General features: G+C 39.2%; 1 protein-coding gene across 7 annotated transcripts in view; it reads left to right on the top strand.

The window, feature by feature from the left end:
• EYA1 (EYA transcriptional coactivator and phosphatase 1) overlaps window positions 1-21,696 on the top strand; it is a 362,018-nt gene that overhangs the window by 209,797 nt on the left and 130,525 nt on the right. For 3 of the 7 annotated variants that reach the window (XM_011940938.1, XM_011940940.1, XM_011940943.1), the window contains 3 exons: window positions 7,238-7,315; window positions 18,075-18,144; window positions 18,461-18,606. In XM_011940938.1, the coding sequence (XP_011796328.1) occupies window positions 7,238-7,315; window positions 18,075-18,144; window positions 18,461-18,606 (294 nt within the window). The remainder of the gene's footprint in view (window positions 1-7,237; window positions 7,316-18,074; window positions 18,145-18,460; window positions 18,607-21,696) is intronic. The other 4 variants (XM_011940941.1, XM_011940939.1, XM_011940944.1 and 1 more) reach the window with 3 other exon arrangements.

The following is a 21,696-nucleotide window of genomic DNA, read 5'->3' as shown; positions in this document are numbered from 1 at the left end:
ACTGATTCAGGTGGGATCCTCTCTAAACCTACAAAAATTTCAGTAATTGATAGTTTATGCAAATAACATAACTGACACATGTTCTGTAAATTAGATGCTTTGCAAAACCTGCTTATCAGTAGACTGAGTGATGATTTGGAGGGAATAAACTGTCATCTTGATTTTAGCATAAATAGTGTTTTTATTTGTCCTGTGCAATGTCCCTAGTAGTATGAAGTCACTTGTAACCTGTTTTTTAAGTCAGTTTATCTTTATTCATTCCCTCAGTAAATATTGATTTCCAACTGCAAACCAAACCTTGGGCTAAGTCCTGTAGACATACAGTCATGTAAATAAAAAAAATGTAGCCTAGTGTTTTTGGTCTTAGAGGATCTTTTTATGTCATGAAGCAGTTTATCATATATTGAAATGGATAAGACTTTCCAATATGAAATGAGGTAGAATAGGACATATATTCTAAAGGAGGCACAGACACAGACATAGTTCAAGGAATAAGAAACCACCCCTGATTACTAGATCAGAGAAGACTTAAGGAAACAGGTGGGATTTTAGTTGAACCTTGAAGAAACTGTGGGATTGAGTCATATGTAAAATTCATAGAATATTCAGGGAAGGGTACTACAAAGCTGTAGATTTGAGGAAGCATTAAATATCTTAGGAGGCCAGTTGGTTTAAATGATGTCCAGTATATGGATATGTGGTGCTTTATCTGTAAATGGGGATATTAGTGCCACACAGGAAAGTTGGAACAATTAGATGAGATTTTGTATTTTTTCAGTACTCTTGTATTCCTGCAAATTATTCTTTGTTATGCAAATATAAAGTGTATGAAAGAAATGAAATGAAAAGTAAAGCAAAGAAAATAAGAAAAGTTCTGTGTCAGAGTATAGGGGGCCTTAAATACATGATTAGAGATTGGGAACTTAATTCAGAAGAAAGTGGAGAACTTGGCCGGGCGCAGTGGCTCAAGCCTGTAATCCCAGCACTTTGGGAGGCCGAGACGGGCAGATCACGAGGTCAGGAGATCGAGACCATCCTGGCTAACACGGTGAAACCCCGTCTCTACTAAAAAATACAAAAAACTAGCTAGGCGAGGTGACGGGCGCCTGTAGTCCCAGCTACTCTGGAGGCTGAGGCAGGAGAATGGCGTGAACCTGGGAGGTGGAGCTTGCAGTGAGCTGAGATCCGGCCACTGCACTCCAGCCTGGGTGACAGAGCGAGACTCCGTCTCAAAATAAATAAATAAATAAATAAATAAAAATAAAAAAGAAAAAGAAAGTGGAGAACCTGCTGAAGACCCCAGAGCCAGGAGTGACTCATACACATCTAAATTATGAAAAGATAAATATTTGTTTCCAAAGCAGGGAGAATAGATGCTGAAAGTCCAATTTGCTGACTTTCATAAGAGAAGAGGCAGAAGATAATTAGGATAGTGACTGTGAAATTAGAAAGGAGATGCTTGTAAAAGATTAGAGTAGTGGAAATTATAGAGTGTGGCCAGGACAGAAATGATTGTGAGAGAAAATGCAGAGAAGAAGGAGGTGAAATTATAGAACCACAGAGTAGACAAAGGAAGAAAACCTAGAGAAAAAGAAATACAGTGGGGAGAAGAGAACTACTGCTATGTTATATTGAACAATGATTTTTTAAAAAGTGTCAAGGAATAAGGCTCATTCTATACAATTGAGGAAAGTTAGGATTAAGAAGAGTTTAAACTGGGCAGTTGGGAAAGTCTCATTGGTAAAACAGGTTAAATCCTGCTCAAGGAAAGGAAACCTTCATGGAAATTAATTCTTGGAAAACTGGGAAATGTTTCAGGAAGATGAAGGATTTAATGCAGCGTCAACATTCTTTAGAAAATAGTTGGTGTGGAAGGGAAATAGTTGGTGGGGAAGGGCTAAAGATGGTGAGGGATGAAGTATGTCTCGGGAGCTTAAGGAACGTGGAAAAAGACTCAGTGGAAACTGTTTAAGATAGTTGTCAAGAGATGGAAAAGGGGGTCTGGCAAGCAACAGGGTGACTCAAAAGAATAAAGACAGAATACAATTAAGTGGACTGCCAGCATGCTGGCACCTGTTCTGCTATACTCATCCATCTGGAACAGCAGCAGAACAGTGAACAATGAGAGATTGCCCATCCTGAGATTAAAAATTGGCAAAAAAGATGCTAGGAGAAATGAGACCACACATCATCCTAGGATGGGAGCTAGACATGACTGGCTCTGGGTTTCAGGCTAGGCAAGGGAGGCTGTGAAGCAGGAGTGGGAGAATAGATAGGGATTTGGAAAGATGGGATATTCTTATGAGGAGTAATAGCAAGTAAGTGAATGAATGAGGTGAAAGGTGATGTTTCATGGAGGTGATGCAATTCCAGGTATGGGTGCAACTGAACATTTTAATAACCAATATGGAATGAAGGTAACTCTTTTTGAAGTAGAAGAGATGAAGGAATCATAAAGAGTGGGAGAAGGATGGTAAACTGAGTTTTTAAAGTCCCTGCATAATATGGTAGGAAACAAAACTAAAAGAAAGATTGAGTTTGTGCCAAACAAAGACAAGCTGTGCTCACTCTAACAGTTTGAGAAAAGTTGTGATATGAGCTTAGGTGCTGCTGGGGAGGGCCTGCATGTGACCCAGGCTGCTGCCTTCCCTGCACGTTGCGGCGTGCATTATTTGTAACACACAGGCTGGCTCCTAGTCCAGCAGGCAGTACTGTCCTTTGTGGGTGAACTTGGTTTATTAAAGCGGCCCACTTAATTTATGGTGAAAAATATAACTAATCAAATGGACAGAATATTTGTTTCTTCTAAATGGTCTGTCATCTTATGCAGATGCAGAAGTCTTCTGCATGACTGGAACCTTCAAAGTATAACCAGAAGTTGCTTGATGAGCATGAAATCGTGGTATGATGGATTAGTGGCATGATATTGATAGCTAATGTCACCAAGCTCCAATGGTCTGATAGATAGATCCACACTGAAATTTATGATGAAGGAAGATGGTTTTCTCATTTTTATGGGCCATCCTCCCCTAAAGAATGCCAGAAAAGATGGCTACATTTTCTTCTGGAATTATTGATCACAATTGCCATGTAAACCATTCTGTTAGCCTGTTTCTTTAGAAAGTATACACTGCCTTTTAATGATCAAAACATAAGTTTTCTTCATATAATCACAATTTGGTCCTGCCATCTTATTTCCAAGTTACTTTGATTTAATTTTGGCCCTCTTGAAGCGTGGTCTCATGGCTGATTTAGACACATCCCTTCACTTTGGATTCTTCTTTCTTTTAAAGAGGAAGCTTAACTTTAATGTGAAGTTCATGATGCATTTGGACCCAGTTATCTGTGTCTTAAGAAAAACGTTGATCTGTCATAAAGAGACACTATAGTGGTAGAGTGACTATAAAAGCATAGGCCCTGGACCTAGCACAGTGTGAAATGATTTAGAAGCATTTATCTTTTTTAATTCTCACTTGAGTATTCACCCACACTTACAGATGAGGAAGCTGAGGCATACAGAAGTTGACTAACTTCCAGATTCATGCTGTTAGATGCAAAGCTAAATTGAAATTCAATTGATAGTTCCAAAGCGGGTGCTTTTAACTGTTATATATTATTCCTGGTATTGCTCTCCAGGAGAAAGGAGGAAGCCATTCAGCCCAACAGATAATATTGCTACTGCTACTTTTAATGATGATGTTGAATATACTTTTAGCTCCTACTTTATACCAGGTACTTTATGTACATTTTTATGAATTATTATTTCATTCTTGTAATATAGATATAATTTTATATGGAGATAATTAAGATCAAGGAGATGAAATCACTTTTAGAAAGTCTTATAGCAGGTAACTGGATTCTCTGACTTCAAAACCAAAACTCAAAGGCATTTATGGAGGGAAGATCATTTCATATCTAGATGTAGCAAGTTGCCCAGCATTGCTGAGGCCTAGAGGGCATGGCCAAGTGAAGGAGTTGGAGGAACAGGGAGATTTAAGGGATAAAAAGGAATTTTTGAATGTTTTTAAAGTATGAATATATTTTTGAGGATCAGATGGAAGATTGGAAACTTAGAATGGTAGAAAAAGAGACTCGTGTGGCGGCAAAAGAAAACAGAAGTTGCTATTTTTCTAATAGACAGGAGTCATATAATGAATAGTATGGTGGAGAGAAACTAATCCCAGTTATTTAGAGGTGAACAGATCATTCATAGTTTTTCCTTTTTAGATGGGTGACTTAGATAGGATAGTTGTTCTCAGATGTTACAGTACCTTAAACCTCTAAGACCAAGAAAACTCTGTCTGTTTTTAAATTCAAAGCATTGGAGAGATGCTCTATCACATCATCTACAGCATAGTTATAAATGTGGTGGTGCTAGTGGGAATGGTATGGATAACATTTTGGTGGCCAGAGGTTATTCTTGTCTTTTTAACTCTCTGGTGGGTGTATGTTTGGCTACAATAAAGCCAGAAGTAGTCTTTGTTTCTTTGGCTTTCATTCAGAAACTATTTTACATTACAATAAATCACCAGTCTTTAGCATCAGGTCCCTGGTGATCAAAGTATTCAATTACAGTACCTGATAAAATCATGAATATCCTGGTGGTTATTTTATGTACATCCTCTTCCTTCAACAGTGAACCTTTTTAAAAAACTGGGTTCATTGGGAAAAGGAAGTCTTTATTCCTTAGTGTATAGATGGGTATGTTTGAACAATGGTGAAAAGCAGTGTTATTGGGGCCTAAAAGAAAAGTATCCTCTTCCTTTCCTTTCTAATCTTTTTGCCTAGTTTTAATGGATTTCAAGTATAATTGAATGTGCCTCTTGGGAGTGAAGGCTACATTCAATTAAGCTAATCATATGGGGAATAGCTGGTGTCGATTTTAGGGGTACAGATATAGGAGTGGTTTTGGTGTAGTCAAGCCTTCACAAAGTAGTTGCATCTACAAAATCAGTTAAATCATAGACCTTAGATTTGACAAAGACTTAGTAGTAATCTTGATTGACATCTCACAAAGTGGAACAAATTTTTTCTTCACATCTTTTCCTGACAGCTGGGCATGAAACTTCTATGTGAGAACTTCCAGCAACTTCACTAGGCTGGGAGCCCTAAGACTGTAGGAGGGGAGGGACTTCGCTTTCCACTCTACCCGATGTGTGGCACTGTGCCCCAGCAGGCTTGTTGTGGAGTAGCTTGTACTATTGGAAAGTCCCACTTATTACCGTTTCTTCAAGTTTTAGTCATGGGCCTTGGAGTCAAAAACATCCCAAATTAAATCTTATTTCTGCCCCTTACTGTGGGTCTTTGGGTGACTTCCTAACCCCTTTGGTTTTAATGTGTGCATGGGAAACAAGAAGGCAATATTGCCTAGGGAGTGTGTCTATTCTGAGACCTATTTGTAGAGTTGTTTAAAAGGATGAATTATAATGTCTATAAGTAACTAACACACAGTAGGCACTTTACAGGACCTGTTTCCGTGGCACCTAATTCTAATCTTTTGCTTAGTGTGTTGTATTTGATTCTGAGTTCAGAATCTTAGTGGTGATCTGTCTGGCAGAGAGTGAAATAGAACGATTGCTTTATGTGTATGGGGCATTATATGAGGTTTTTTGTTTGTTTGTTTTTGTTTTTTAAGGAGGTAAAGTATGATGTGGACAGCTAAGTAAGAAACTTAGAAACTGTGCGCTAGCAATGGAATACTGCCTTTCCCGAAACGATGGCAGTGTAATGGTGATAAAAAGCAAAATCATTCGGTTGTCTGGTGGCATGGAGAGAGAAGGGAAATACAGGCTTATGTCAGAATTTTTTAGCATCAACAAAGACTTCTAAACCCAAAACAACTGGCAGAAAAGTGAAAACTTCAGTTACACCATTGTTTGGTCTACATTAAAACTATCCAGCAGACTGATTTCCATTAGTTTCACTGTTGTTTTCTGATGCTTGTTTAGAAGTCATCTGAATAATTATTTTTTTAAAAAGTGACTATCTGATGCATCTATTTATAATGCTTATTTTTAAACTACTCATTATGCATTAGGAAAATATCTGAAGATCCAGGGATTGTGTGAATTTGTCTTTTCCCTGGTGTTTGTAACAGATTGGTGATATTGAGAGAAGGAAAAGCTGCATTTTCTCCATCATCTTTTCCTACTTCAAAATGTATTTGCTTTATGAGAGAGGACTCCCCAGATATTCTCTTGTGGGAGCCTTTGTTTTAGGAAGCATGTAAATGATTTTTAGGTATCCCTTAAAATATTACTGAATTGTTTCTGAAAATCTGTTACTAAGAAATGAATACCTTCCACAAAGCAGGGTAGGCAAATTCTGATGATGGCACTTCACCAGCAGTTTCTACGGAAAACAACAATGCTACTTCTTCATTAAAAAAAAAATGTAAAACTAGAGAGAACAAAAGCAGATGTGCTGAAGTTGTTGGCTTGTCTGTTTGGTAGGGGCACAATAACGCTGTCACCATATCAGGGGAGTGGATTGCTTTAGACAATCTATAGCATAAATCTAAAAGTTATCTCACAGCACAAAGGGACTTGACCGAAGATCATGTATGTATTTCACAAACTGCTATCAATACTGTTTTGAAATAGAAAACTTTGTTTCTGCTTCATTTAGATTAAGAATGTTTTTGGTATGAAGCATACATAAAATATTGATGAATTTTCAATCAGATATGGCTGGGTGGTAACGATGGCGCATTAAATCGAGCCCTCAGTTTTTTAGCCATGCTGGAGAACCCAGAGGGTGTGTGTGTGTGGTAGGGGGGACCCTGCCCTTGAGCATCGGGAAGACCTGCTGGTGTCGACACCCACTCATTTCCTACTTCCCCACATCTTTCTGTTCTATCCTTTTGACTCTGACCAAATAACAGATTTTTCCACAACCCCAGGAAATTATTTTATATCACATCATGTAGATTTTGAGAGATAATTTATTTATCAATAAGTAATTCAGTAAATATGTGAAGCAATGATGAATTTAATTACTTTTAAAATGCTGCTTTTAAAGGGTAACTTGTGACAATAGATTGTTTCCTAAGGGGAAAGAACTTAATATATGAATGTTTTTTAAAAGGAGTCTATTTATGCTTATGATTTATGTTCAGTTAGGGAAAATGTTTCTTGAAATGATTTTCTTGTCATTACTCTGAATGTTATATCTTCTCTTCCATGTCTTTATAAATAACTATTAATTCAATATTGATGTATGTTGTTTATTTTTGTAGTTAAAACAGAGCCAATGAGCAGCAGTGAAACAGCTTCAACGACAGCAGACGGGTCTTTAGACAATTTCTCAGGTTCAGGTAAGGAATAAATATCAGATTTTCACATCAACACCAAGCATTATTTTTTCCGGTTTACTCATGTAATGTCCCTGTGTATCTATATATATGCATGTATATGTGTATATGTGTGGGTATATATGTACTTATGTATATATACATATAAAATAGCTTTGCTCAGAATCACATATTACCAATTCTGGTTTCATTCATTATGAAGGAGTGGTTGCTGAAATGTTGGTATTCAATAAATGGGGTCAAAAGGGTTTTGTTCTTCTCCTTTCTTCTAATTATATTTACTATGCTGGTGACTCCACCCCCATTCTCTCTTAGATGTTTTATTTTTCCAGGTCTTCAAATTTGGTTAGGCAAAATTTGGTGTTTTACACTTCTAAGCAGACTCGCCAAGCCATCTTGTGAAGTAACTGTCATATCAACTATAGATCTAAATTAAATAGACCCTGTAAAGCAGCATTAAGTTCTTCAGTTAGTTTTTAATCTCCTTCACATTAATAAAACCTGCCTCCAATAAACAAAATATCCAAGTTTCACAAGTGTCATCATGAAATGACTGACAAGAAAGTGACTGTGATCATAAGGTGGTTGTGAGAATGTGATTATATATTTGCCAAGTCACCCAGCCCAGCTTGGAGTATTTCATTTAAAAATTATTTATATCGGAGATAATTCTTAGAATTTTGACTTTTTTTATATTGCCTGCTATAATTTTAGCACCTCTCTATTGGAAATGCTATAATTTCATAAAGTTGTGATTGATTTAATCAAGCTCTCTGGATCATTTATTTAATACATACCACAACAAAAAGAAATTGTAAATACAAAATGAAATGCAAACATACAACTTCGATACTAATGATACCAGGTAAAAGCAATAAAAGATAACAAAGGGTGCAATATCCATTTGTTCTTTCCTAAAACATTTATTAGAATTGGACTTTTGCCTGGCTATGTGGTTGGTGCCATGCTGACTTCATAGGTCTATGAAAATGGTCCTGGTGCAGGGCTTAGTGGGATGAACCAATGAACAGACCACCACAGTACAGGTTGATAATGCAGAGGGAAGCCCAGAGAGCCCAAAGAACACCCAGGAAGGGACCTAGTGGAGACCAGCTTGGGGTGGAGTGATCAGGGAAGGTGTCTTGGAGTAGGTACTCGGTCTTAAGAAATGAGTAGGAGAAAAGCACTGGGAGGGAGAAGCTGGACAAATGGGCAATCCATGAAAGGAGACAGCAGCGCAGAGGGCATGGATCTTTGGGAAACTGTTAATGGTTCAGGGTTCCTGGTGTATGTACAGTGTGAGAGCAGGGGCATGTTGCAGAGGGAGGCAGGGGCCAGAGTCTAAAGAGACTTGTGTGAACTTGATGGAATTTGTGTTTTCTCCTGTGTGCAATGGGAAGCATCAAAGGAAGGAGGTTGCATGATCATATTCATAGCAGAATTATGGCCACCATGGCAGGATGAATTGAGGGCAGGTGAGCTGAAGTGGAGAAATCAGTTAGAGATTTTTTTGTATTAATTTGAGAAAAAATATTGAAGACCTTAAATAAAGCACTGGCAATGGGTATGGGAAGGTGATGGATTTGGTGCATTTCATTTATGAAGTAGAATTTATAGTGGTCAGTGACCAATGGGTATAGGGGTAAGTGATGCAGAGAAAGAAGTTAAGAGCCAGGAAATGCAAGAGGAGCATGGTTGACAAAAGAAGACAGGAAACTTAGTTTTGGGCTTGTTGACCGTGAGGCAACATCTACCTGCAGATGCCAAGTATATTAGGGTTTGGAGCTCAGGGGAGATTTGGCGTGGGAAATTTGAAAGTGTACAGGGAGTTAAAGCTAGTGGGGTAAGCAAGGTTGAAGACAGAATTCATGGAAAGCTAATATATATGACATGGGCAGAAGATCAAATGAAAACAGGTAATTCGGAATAAAGCAAAAGTTTTGGCCAGGCATGGTGGGTCACACGTGTAATCCTAGCACTTTGGGATGCAGAGGCAGGAGAATCATTTAAGCCCAGGAGTTAGAGGCCAGCCTGGACAACATAGGGAGATCTATCTCTACAAAAAATATTTTTTTAAAAATTAGCTGGGCATGATGGCATGTGCCTGTGGTCCTAGCTACTAAGGAGGCTGAGACTGGAAGATCACTTGAGCCCAGGAGTTCAAGGTTACAGTGAGCTATGACTGCACCACTGCACTTCAGCCTGGGCAGCAGAGTGAGACTTTGTCTTAAAACAAAAACAAACAAACAAACAAACAAAAAGCAAGAGTGTCGAACTGGAAGCAAACACAGGTAAGAATTTTAAGGAAGCATTGTCAGCAATGTGGATTTGTACACAGCTCTTGAAAATTATTTGTAAAACATCTTGAGAAAATGTTAACTGTATTAAGAGAAAAAGCAAGTTATGAAAGAGTCATATTTTCAGTATAATCACAATTTTGCTTTCTTAAAAAGGCATCTGTATGTACATATGTGGACCTGTGTATATAGGTCTAAAAATTGACAGTGGTTCTCTCTGGATGGTGGAAGATAATTTGAATGTTATTCCTTCTGCTTTTGTCTTGTTTTCAATATTTTTACATTATATATATATGTATATATAAAACTTTTATACTTTTAAAAAGTAATACTTTTAAAGTCCAAGTTAAAAATCATGTGCTACAAAGATATATTTTTTTGAAAATATCTATGGAAAATAGTATCGCATCACTATCACTGTTTTTTTCTGATTTTGATAACTGTATTGTGGTAAAAGAACTCTTTGTTTTTAAGAAATACACATAGAAAAAATATATATGTGTATATATATGTGTCTGTCTATATATATGTATATATTTTTATTTGTTCTGTTTTGAGACAGTCTCGCTCTGTTGCCCAGGCTGGAGTGCAGTGGTGCGATCTTGGTTCACTGCAACCTCTGCCTCCTGGGTTCAAGTGATTCTCCTGCTTCAGCCTCCCAAGTAGCTGAGACTACAGGTGCATGCCAACATGCCCAGCTAATTTTTGAATTTTTAGTAAAGACAGGGTTTCACCATGTTGGCCAGGATGGTCTCAATCTCATGACCTCGTGATCCACTCACTTTGGCCTCCCAAGGTGCTAGGATTACAGGTGTGAGCCACCGCACCCAGCCAGAAATATTTATAAGTAAAAAGATATCATACACAAAACTCCAACAGAATGTGAGGTATATATGTGTATGCATTTTCAGACACACACAGAGAAGAAATCAAGGATAAAGCTAATAACATGTTGGGGAATTTGGATGAAAGATGTCTGGGACGTTTTGTGCTGTTCTTGAATATTTTTTGCAAGTTTCAAATTGTGTCAAAATTTAAAATTAAAAATTTACAGGCATCAATGGGTAAGCCTGCAGCAGTTTCAGTAGATGAGTGAACTTTACTTATCCTTGTCCCTGCTGGACCATATGACCAACTTGTGCCTCCAGCATAGCCCTTCACAGATAGTATGTGCTCCTAAAATTTATTGAATGAATGGATGATTTCATGAATAACATTGGGGAGTGAAGATGAGGAAAAGAAAAATGTCTTTCAAGTACATAGTGCTAAAAAGAAGGGAAAGAAAGGAAATTCATTAGAGAGAAGGATGGCATTTAGGTCAGGGTGGTTTCATACTGCTGACACAAACTCAACAGAGGCAGAGATTAGAGGTACGGGCAAGTAGGGGGATAATTGATAGAGGGAAGCCCCTGATGGGACAGCAATAGCACAAATCCAAAACAGAAGTCGATCAGGCTAGAAAAAGAATAACTTGTCCACTGAAACATTGGGGAAGATGCAATACGAAGTGGTGCAGATGAACTGGAAGTGGAGAAGGTGGCAGTACATTGAGGGAGTTCCTATACAATTCTGTTCAGACCCTTCAACGGCTCCCATTCGTCTCTATGGGTAAAAAGCAAATCCTTAAAAAGCCAACAAGCCCTATCATCGTCTGCCTCAGAGACTGTCTGACCTTGTTGCCTGCCCCCCTTGCTTACTGCTCTTCCTCCCACATGGTAGACGTGCTCCCCACATAGTTCCTTTTTCGCTGGCAGTTCCTTCCCTGCATACCTGCCTTTATCTCCCTGACTTCAAGTCTGTGCTCAAATCTTGCCTTCTCATCGAGGCCCACCGTGACCACCCGACTCAGTGCAGCTCTCTTGTTCTACTTCTCTTCTACCAGGCCAGGTTCCTCCCTACTCTTTCCTGCCAATAATTATGAGCCTTTTGCAAATGTTGTCATTCTCTTGTGCATTATGTTTAATGTTGGACTCTCACCCCACCAAAACGTAAGCTTGTGTTGGCGGGGATTCTGTCTTGCTTGGTTCACTTCTGTATCCCTGACACCTAAAACCGTACCTGCCACATATTAGGCACTCACATATTTGCCTAATATTTGCCACATATTTGAATTAAAGAAAACATGAATGAACAAATGATGGCTTCTACTTTTTCCTCTGAAGTGACTCAAAATGAGAGTAGTGATAGGCATGTGAGCTTGAAGAGTTGAAGAAGACTGAAATTGACTTAGTGGATGCTGGGGAAGTCTGAAGCTGCCTAGAAAGAGAAGGGGATGGACCGTAGAGCTGAAGTTGAACAAGGCTGGAGCTAATGAACATGGGCCTGTATGATGGAGTGATTTTTCTCTACAAGGGCTTAACAGACCACATAAAAAGACACTGGGCTTGATCCAGGGTTAAGGGTTTGCTAGGTAGAGCATGATAGAATATGAACTTAAGAAAATTGAGAGTATCAGTAAAGGAATGGTTTAAAATAATTTTTCATGTATTCAAGACATGTAGAAAGAAGGAGAGGTAGGGGCTAATACCTTGAGAAAAGATAGGGAGGTCAGGTGTTCTTCATCTCTTGATGAGGTTGGATAACACAAGAAATAAGAAAAAAGGAATGAAAATTCCAGACAGAGATGATGTTCCTTACTTAAACTCAGTGAGGCCTTCACCACATGCCTCTGTAGTTAGTTTCTCAGCCTTCATCACTACTTTTAGGATTAATTCTTGGTTTCTGTCTTCCTGCCAAACTATAGCCCTATGAGAACAGAGATTTTGTTTGTATTATTCAGTTACAGTCCTGGTGGCCTTCATGGTATCGAGCATATAGGAGATGCTCAGTAAATGTTTGCTAAGGAAATGAATGAATTGATCAATGTGATTATGGCTTGAGACCATGGAGTAGGGAAAAGGGGCCAGGATGTGGTCTTGAGCTTGATGACTGAAGGACAGGGTTGAGGCCTAGACAGACTGAGAAAAGCAGTGGATGTATAACCCTATAACCCAGGGTGATGTTGGGGCTTATAGGGAGACATCACCAATCTTAAAGTTTTGATAAATGTAGGCAATGTCCAGGATGTGGGTCATTCATGGAAATGTTGAAGATCTGTCATCAACCCCAGAGAAAGAAAGATTTTGTGGGAGAGTAGAAAGCCAATGGTTTGGAAGAAACAACAATGAAAATATGTTTTCAGGTCTTTGTGACATCTGGAATCTGAGAAGAAGCCTCAACTTGGAAAAGATACACAGGAGAAGCAAAGGCCTTGGAGAAGGGCTTATAGCTGAAGGTGGAGGGGTAGGTGGTGGAGAGGCTGAAGCTATAAAGAATCTTGTTTTCCAGAGTTTGATTCTCTGTGTTGAATACAGAGGAAAGAATCAGGAGAGCTGAGGGGGTTGAGTGAAGGCATAGGAAGCACAGAGCACCCTGGAATCGATATTCTCTTATTTTACATTTTCTTTTCTCTCTCTTTTATAAATAATAAAAGAGACAAAAATCAACATACTGGAATGGCTATGAACAGGGTTTAGGGTTTGTAAAATAAAGAAGTTTCTAAGTCTTTAACTCCAAGCTGTCCTTTACCTCTGTGGCCACCACTCCTACTTTCTTCTCCACAATGGCTTAAAAATTCACATGAACCTGGCTGGGCACAGTGGCTCACGCCTGTAATCCCAGTACTTTGGGAGGCCGAGGTGGGCGGACCACGGGGTCAGGAGGTCAAGACCATCCTAGCTAACACGGTGAAACCCTGTCTGTACTAAAAATACAAAAAATTAGCTGGGCATGGTGGCAGGCACCTGTAATCCCAGCTGCTTGGGAGGCTAAGGCAGGAGAATCGCTTGGACCCGGGAGGTGGAGGTTACAGTGAGCCGAGATGCGCCATTGCACTCCAGCCTGGGCGACAGGGTGAAACTCTGTCTCAAAAAAAAAAAAAAAAAAAAAAAAGTTAAAGGTTCCCACCCTAACTATTATTAGTGTCATAACAAAATAGACAGTGAGGATAAAGAAGAAATGGAGCCACTCTGATGTTGGTGATTGCTATCTCCACCTCTCTTTCAAGGAGCCCTAGCACCTGCAAGCCTTGAGGACATAGTGACTCACTCTTCCAGGGAAGCCCTCAGGGATCTTGGTGTGGGGAGAGTGAAAGAAAGGGGAGGCTGGTTTTCCAAGGCGTGTGGCTGAATTGAAAATTGCAGCATTGTTTATCATGGTTTCAAAATATTGTAAAGTGATGCCCATTTACTCTTTATCAATGAAAAGCAATATTTTAATGATTTAAATTTTAAGAACAAGAGGGATTGCAAATAAAGTGTTTTTAATATCTTTGCTGCCTCTGCCATTTCTGCAAAGCCCACATTTGTTAAGTTGTTAAGTAAAATGCTAGTTGATATCTGGTGATATTTGAAAATTGAAAATAGAAGCAGGAATGCTTCTGGAGGAGAAAAAATATTGTGTAACAAATATGGTTTCTCTATTTAATTGTTCATTCAACAATTATTTATTGAGCACCTGCTATATGCCAAGCAATGTTCTAGGCAGTGGGAATATAGCAGTGAAATGGTACACAGGGTCTCTGCCCTCATGGAGCTTTCATTCTTTGGGAGAGACAGATAATACATGGGTAAGTGTTAAGTGCTGGTGTACATAAACAGGCAACTAAAAGTGCTAAGAAGAAAAAAAAAGCTGATCAAAGAATTTAGTAAAGGAATGGATGGGAGTCTCTTTTAGAGGAGAGGACATCTGAGCAGAGATCTTGGTGAAGGACAGGAATAAGTTTGGGTTCACTGAAATGTGATAGGAGGATAATGGAGGGCTTGGAGTTGAGGATCAGGGGATTTGTGGCATGACTTAATTTATGTTTTTAAGAGGTCACTGTTTGATGCATGGAAGGTGCTTTATAGGGAGAAGGGTGAGGTGAGGGCACGTGGAAGCAGAGAGACCAACATTTTCCTTGCTCAGAAGAAAGATGACTGTGTTAGTTCATGTCTTCCTAGAAGAGCCACCAAGGCAGGATTAACTGTACCAGGATTTTGTTAAGGAAAAGGAGAGAGGGAAGGAAGGGAGGTTAAGTTAGTTGGGAGTGCAATCTAAGAACACTTCAGCAAGGCCATCAGAAGAGCCCCAGATCTCCCCGGAACAGGCAGGCCTACCTTAGTATTCCTGGTGCATTGTCACTGGTTGGGTTAAGCCCTTTGAAAGTGTCCCCTCACCCCTGCCCTGCATGGCATGGATGGATTGCAGGACTTAACAGTTAGGCCCTTGTTCAGCTTCATCCCCTGAAGCAGAAGAACGAGGAGGTACATCTTCTGTTTGCCACAACATTGGTGACTGGAACAGAGTGATAGATGAGAAGTGAGAAGCTGTGAGGTTTGGGGTATATTTTGATGAGAAAGCAGACTGGACTTATGATCAAAGGGTAGGTGGAGTGTGAGGGAAAGAGAAGAGTCAAAACTTTACTTCTAAGCTTTTGACCTGATTGTCTGGCTGAATAGTGTTGCCATGAAGGAGCCTGGGGGAGGAATGAGCTGAGGACCTGCCAATTTCAAGAGTTGTTGCTCCTCCCAGCGGTCCCAAGATTGTGATGATTATTCACTTTTGATTCCCCTCTCCCTTCCTACAAAAAGATTGAAGGAGCTTCTTTCTGTGTTGGACATAGAATGGAATAATTGAAACAGATAAAGAGATATTGGTTGTTTGTATATTTCCAAGGCTCTGTGGCAGGTGTAATTTGGAATTTTCTAAGGGTAAAATGACTGTTTAATTTACCTTGATAGATGATCTGGGGTCATTCCCTTTGTTTTAGGTTGTTTTTGTCCTATGAAATTAAAATTAGTCTGAATTCCTGGGCTACTGTTTGGAAAGTTTAAAGTGTTTCATGCTATTACAGAAAAGGTACTTGAGGTATAAGATGGCAGATTTTTGAATACAGGCTGCACAGAGATTGTGGGAGCCATACAGGGGTTTGAATTTAAAGAAAGCCCAAGAAATACCATTTGACCCAGCCATCCCATTACTGGGTATATACCCAAAGGATTATAAATCATGCTGCTATAAAGACACATGCACACGTATGTTTATTGCAACACTATTCACAATAGCAAAGACTTGGAACCAACCCAAATGTCCATCAATGATAGACTGGATTAAGAAAATGTGGCACATATGCACCATGGAATAAAAAAGGATGAGTTCATACAGGCATAAAAAAAGATGAGTTCATGTCCTTTGTAGGGACATGGATGAAGCTGGAAATTCTACATCATTCTGAGCAAACTATCGCAAGGACAGAAAACCAAACACCACATGTTCTCACTCATAGGTGGGAACTGGACAGTGAGAACACTTGTACACAGGGTGGAGAACATCACATACTAGGGCCTGTCATGGGGTGGGGGGAAGGGGGAAGGATAGCATTAGGAGAAATATCTAATGTAAATAACGAGTTAATGGGTGCAGCAAACCAACATGGCACATGTATACCTATGTAACAAACCTGTACATTGTGCACATGTATCCTAGAACTTAAAGTATAATTTTAAAAATTTTAAAAAGCCCAAAAGATATGACTTATTACATGGCCTTTGACATATTCAGTAACTTTAAGCACACCTAACTAGGTGAGTAGTTATAAGACAGCATTGTCAGTTCTTCACATTTATTTCATAAGGGATACTACTTACTGCAATCTGTATTGCTAAAGAGCTGAATTGGGTTTATTATGTATGTTTATGTAAAACTTAAAATAATTGAACCATTCTTCACATTATTGTGGTTTTAAACATCTGCTTTGCTTATGCCCTAATTCTCACATTCTTTTTAAACAAACAGTGTGTGTTGATTCCCTCTACCACATGCCAGGCCCTGTCAGGTGCTGAGGAAACAGGATAATAAGAAGTCTAATCCCTCTCTCCTATAAATTGCAGTCTTTAACTGACCATCCCACAGTTCTCTATGTGTCATCCTTCCCACGCGTATCAGACAGAACTAGTCTTTGCACCTTCGCACCTGCAGCATCTAGCACCGCACCTGGAACAGAGTAGTGGCTCAGTATGTGCCAGATGATAGAGTGTACCAGCTGGGCTAGCTTGCCATCTCTTCAGGACAGATGCTGTCTCTGCCAAGCGGCCAGTCAGATGTTTGAAGTCTGGGAGCTTGCAACAGTGGTACGAATCTAGATCTACTGTCCCTGGACAGGCCTTGTTTGTTTTACAAGGAAAGGATTACTCATAGATTTGAAGACTTTAGTCCAGTTCTACCACTGTCATCCCAAACAAAAGCTGGAAAATTGAATTTGAGAAACACAAATGTATCAGTGTGACAATGGGAAAACTTTTTGAAACTTTGAGTACATAGAACCTTCTAAAAGGATTTTAGTGTAGAATAGAATTAATAAATAATAGAGCCTCCGAAGATAGTAATTGTTGGTAGAAGAATAAAATAAACTTGTCATATCTTATAATAATTGCCCCCAAGGAATATGCATCTTAGCCCGATAGAGATTAGGGAATTGCAGGAAAAAAATATGTACATGTGATAAACGGAAATACGTGTAGATATATATGTATGTATATAAACACACACACATATATATAGAGAGAGATTTATATATACGTAGATTGACTCGGTTTACAATGAAATAAGCTGAAATTGCCATTTTCAGGACTTTGTTAACATAGGTTTTTGCTTCTTTAGTTCAGAATTAGAGTACAAGAACATTTGCTAGGACTTTAGTGCATTATTTAATCAAGTGAATGTGATTAAGAAGAAAAGTCCTGCATGAATGCTTAAATACCTCTTTAAAAAATAAAGGCAAACCTTTTTTTAGTTGAATATTGAAGTTGATCACATATAACTAAAAGGCAAAGCAACACCCAGATCAGCACAGGGAAAAATAGGCTTAGCTTGCAACTTGAGAAATTTAAGATAGTTATAGGAATGCATTTTTACTAAAAACCATTGCTAAATCAATGCAGGCAAATGAGGATCTATCCTGGTTCTTCTCACCTGAGAGAAGATTAGACCACCTTTCTTGGTAATGCAGCCTCAGGTTTGTGTGTTCTCACTGAACACACACAATAGGCCAGCTGACCTTTCACATTCCCACCCAATCCTGCAATTCAGCTTCATACCTCCCCTTTCAGCACGGCTTTCCAAACAGTAGCCAGGACTCCTCGTACTATTGAAGTATTGTCACTGTAAAAACTCACAGTGTGCCGGCAGGTATTTGAGAAGATTGTGATGATGTTTTCTAAGAGTTCATTTAAAACTGGAGCCCTTAATCAGTTTCTATTCGTTCCTCTTTATAGTTTAACTTTCTGTTAGGTGGAACCATATGAAATTGCCATCTCTGCAGGTCACAAAGATCAAATATCTGAAATTACATATGGTCAATCTATAGCTGAAAATATATCAGTGTTTTCTGTATATTTTGTATTTTGCTTGGATTATTGTGCATTATTTTGTTTTGTTTTGTTTTTCAGCAATTGGGAGCAGTTGTTTCAGCCCACGACCAACTCACCAGTTCTCTCCACCACAGATTTACCCTTCCAAGTAAGATGTATTTTTCTCTTAATCAATAAATAACTTCTCTGAGTAGACTTTTATTTCAAGTCATGTCTGTGTCCACATGTTCCATCTTAATTTAAATGAAAGTGCATTTCATAGAGATGTAAACATATTGACACAAATTTATTTTGAGCATCATGTAGTGGAGACACTGAAGTATTTCAGTGTTTTGTCAATTCTGTGTGAAAGTTTTACGTTAAGATACAATATTTAGCTGGAATTTGTGATGTGGTTGTTAATCGGTTTGCATGTTTCCATCTAATGCATGGGCTTTCTATTTTCTGTCATTTCTGACAAATAGCAGACCATACCCACATATTCTCCCTACCCCTTCCTCACAAACTATGGCTGCATATGGGCAAACACAGTTTACCACAGGAATGCAACAAGCTACAGCCTATGCCACGTACCCACAGCCAGGACAGCCGTACGGCATTTCCTCATATGGTGAGTACCCTGCTATTATAGTGGTGCTATTATCGCGTGGGCAGGCATGTATTAACATATTTGAGTGGTACTTGAAGACCCAATTCTTGGCCAGTTTAGAAAGTGTTGTCACCTTCTGTGTCTAAATTCTTAGTGTGATTGTTTCTAATGAGCCTTATAAGAACTGGCAGCTCCTTATCTTGAGGTCAGAGGTAGCCAAAAGATTGTGTGGTTCGTATGCCTTCTGCTCTCATTTTTCTCCATTTATATCTCAACCCTGAATTTGCCATTTGAGCACTGGGCTATGGAATCCAAGATATTTTTGTGCATATTTGTGATAAAACGTCTGTGAATGAAGTCTTTGGGGGTACAGATTCATTTCCTATTTATCAGATGCCTAGCTGTGATTAGGGACGTACAAGTAGAATTCAACAAACTCTTGCTTTAAACTCGAGGGTGGTAATAGTCTCAAATTTCAGCATTATCAACCATTAGGAAAAGTGATCTATATATCACTGCCTGGACTGCACTTTGAAGAGGCAAATCATGAAACATTTAAAGCTCACATGGACATTTGTTCCTTCCCACCTGGAGATTATCTTTATCTTGGTGTAACTTAACTCACTTGTTACGGGTCAATACCTGTAAATTAAAAATAAATCCAACAAAATCTCAAAGCTTAATTAAAAAAAAAACTCAGAATTTCAAAATACGTTTTCTTCCATTAAATTGTCATTGCAATTCTAAGTAGATTGAGCTGAATAGAAACACTTGAATTACTGGCTTTTTATTAAGAAAAGAATAAAATTGGCCAGGCGCGGTGGCTCAAGCCTGTAATCCCAGCACTTTGGGAGGCTGAGACGGGTGGATCACGAGGTCAGGAGATCGAGACCATCCTGGCTAACACGGTGAAACCCCGTCTCTACTGAAAAATACAAAAAATTAGCCAGGCGTGGTGGCGGGAGCCTGTAGTCCCAGCTGTTCGGGAGGCTGAGGCAGGAGAATGGCGTGAACCCGGGAGGAGGAGCTTGCAGTGAGCCGAGATCATGCTACTGCACTCTAGCCTGGGCAACAGAGTGAGACTCTGTCTCAAAAAAAAAAAAAAAAAAAGAAGGTAAATTACTTTTTTCCTTTTAATTCTATCCCAAACAAAATCGACTGTATATGAATTTCTTATAAAATATATACAAATAACCTAAATTACATATGACTTTAGTATTTTTAGTTTTATTTTAAAACCATCAGAACCTAATGTTATCTAGATAGGTATTTTTAAAGTAGACTTTAGAGACAGTCCTAAAATGGAATTTTTAGAATTATGTCTTATTTCCATAACTTTTATTCACAGTTTCTCATAATAATATTAGCTATAGAGTAAATTTAGCTGGAATTTATTTTCAAACTATTCTTGGACTAAAAGAAGAAAAAGGATCAGCTCCCATTCTATAATAGAAGTCAAGGCAGTCTTTGATTTACGTTCTCAAATTTTCTTTGTGAGATGGTTATTTGAAGTGTAAATATGTTTTCCAGTCCACACGGTTCTGAAGTACTGTCAGCTCACCAGTGCTATCATTGGAAGGCGCCATTCCCATCATTGCCCTGGCTACCAGCCACACACCTTTCTTCTTCGTTCTCCTCCCCGTTCAGTCATAGTGGGACCTGGACATCTCCCTTTGCCAATTTCTGAGCTCTGGGTTAGGGGTTCCTCCAGTTCTAAACCATTAATGAATGCCCTTGTCTGAAATAGCTATTCAAAGATTGTGAGATGAGCAAAAGGTCTGGGAATAGAATCAGAACTAGCAGAGTGAGGATGAGGATTGTAATGGGATAGGTGGGGATAGGGGAGGGGGGAGAGAGTGAGGCTCAGTGTGGTGAAGGGCTTTGATTCCAGAGTTTTCTATGATTATAAATTCCCAGGGAATAATTTTCAGTTCTTAGCATTTTCCATAACCCCCTGTCTTCTCTTTTGGGAACTCGAGTACAAGGAGATGCTCTGAGTACTTCTGATCCAAAAGTTCTATTTTTGGGGCCAGTGCATTGAAAAATATGGCATCCTTCTCCCCTTTGCTCTTTCATGAAAGAAGAGCACATAGCTTGGGTTTTAACTGCTGATAGTCAAGGCTCAGATGGTCTTACAAAACTTTCTCCAAGGACTTGTGCTCTTGACTTTCTATTGAGACCCTGTAAGAAGAGATTGGCATATCTTTTTATCATGAGAATGATAGATCAATGGGGAAACACAAATTCATTCTGTTTTTTGCTGGATCTGCTTAGGGTCTGCCAGTGAAATGAGTTTGCCACCTTGTAGGTAGAAGTCACAGAGATAGGCGTGGCTATGGGTGCTTTCTAGCTCTTTCTGCCTTTCCTTACATGTTCTTATCACAAAGATCCCCATCTGGAACCAATAAGCTAAAAACAGAATCAAAATACATGAATTAGGCTGGGCACAGTGGCTCAAACCTGTAATCCCAGGACTTTGGGAGGCCGAGGTGGGCGGATCACAAGGTCAGGAGATCGAGACCATCCTGGCTAACATGGTGAAACCCCATCACTACTAAAAATACAAAAAATTGGCTGGGTGTGGTGGCGGGCGCCTATAGTCCCAGCTACTTCAGAGGCTGAGGCAGGAGAATGGCATGAACCCGGGAGGCAGAGCTTGCAGTGAGCAGAGATCACACTACTGCACTCCAGTCTGGGTGACAGAGCAAGACTCTGTCTCAAAAAAAAAAAAAAAAAAAAGACATGAATTATTGGCATTTTATTGGTATAGGTGAAGGCTGGAAGCACATCAGTATAGTCTCAAATGCAGCAAGAGGTGGAAAATCCCTAGGGGTGACAACATGGAAAGAAAGGGATTTTCTAAAGCCATCACGCCACCTGTCTGGGGCAGGTGTATTTCCAGGGACCATTTCTATGTATGGGTTATTCATTGGTTTGGGATTACCTCTACAGGGAAAAGTCACATTTTTAAAATGTTAAGGTTGTGTTAAGACTTAAATGTTAAGGTCATTATGAAGTTATTTAGCGATACTGCAGAAATTAAAGTAGGCACTCTCAGCCAAGAGTCAGATTCTCCCACTGCCTTAAAGCAATTACCTAGCTGCACTCTGC

The sequence above is a fragment of the Colobus angolensis genome, unplaced genomic scaffold (genome assembly GCF_000951035.1).
Source record: "Colobus angolensis palliatus isolate OR3802 unplaced genomic scaffold, Cang.pa_1.0 Scaffold194, whole genome shotgun sequence".
NCBI classification, from domain to species: Eukaryota; Metazoa; Chordata; class Mammalia; order Primates; family Cercopithecidae; genus Colobus; species Colobus angolensis.
Note: the sequence above shows the minus strand (reverse complement) of the source record. Positions and strands in the feature narration are given on the sequence as shown.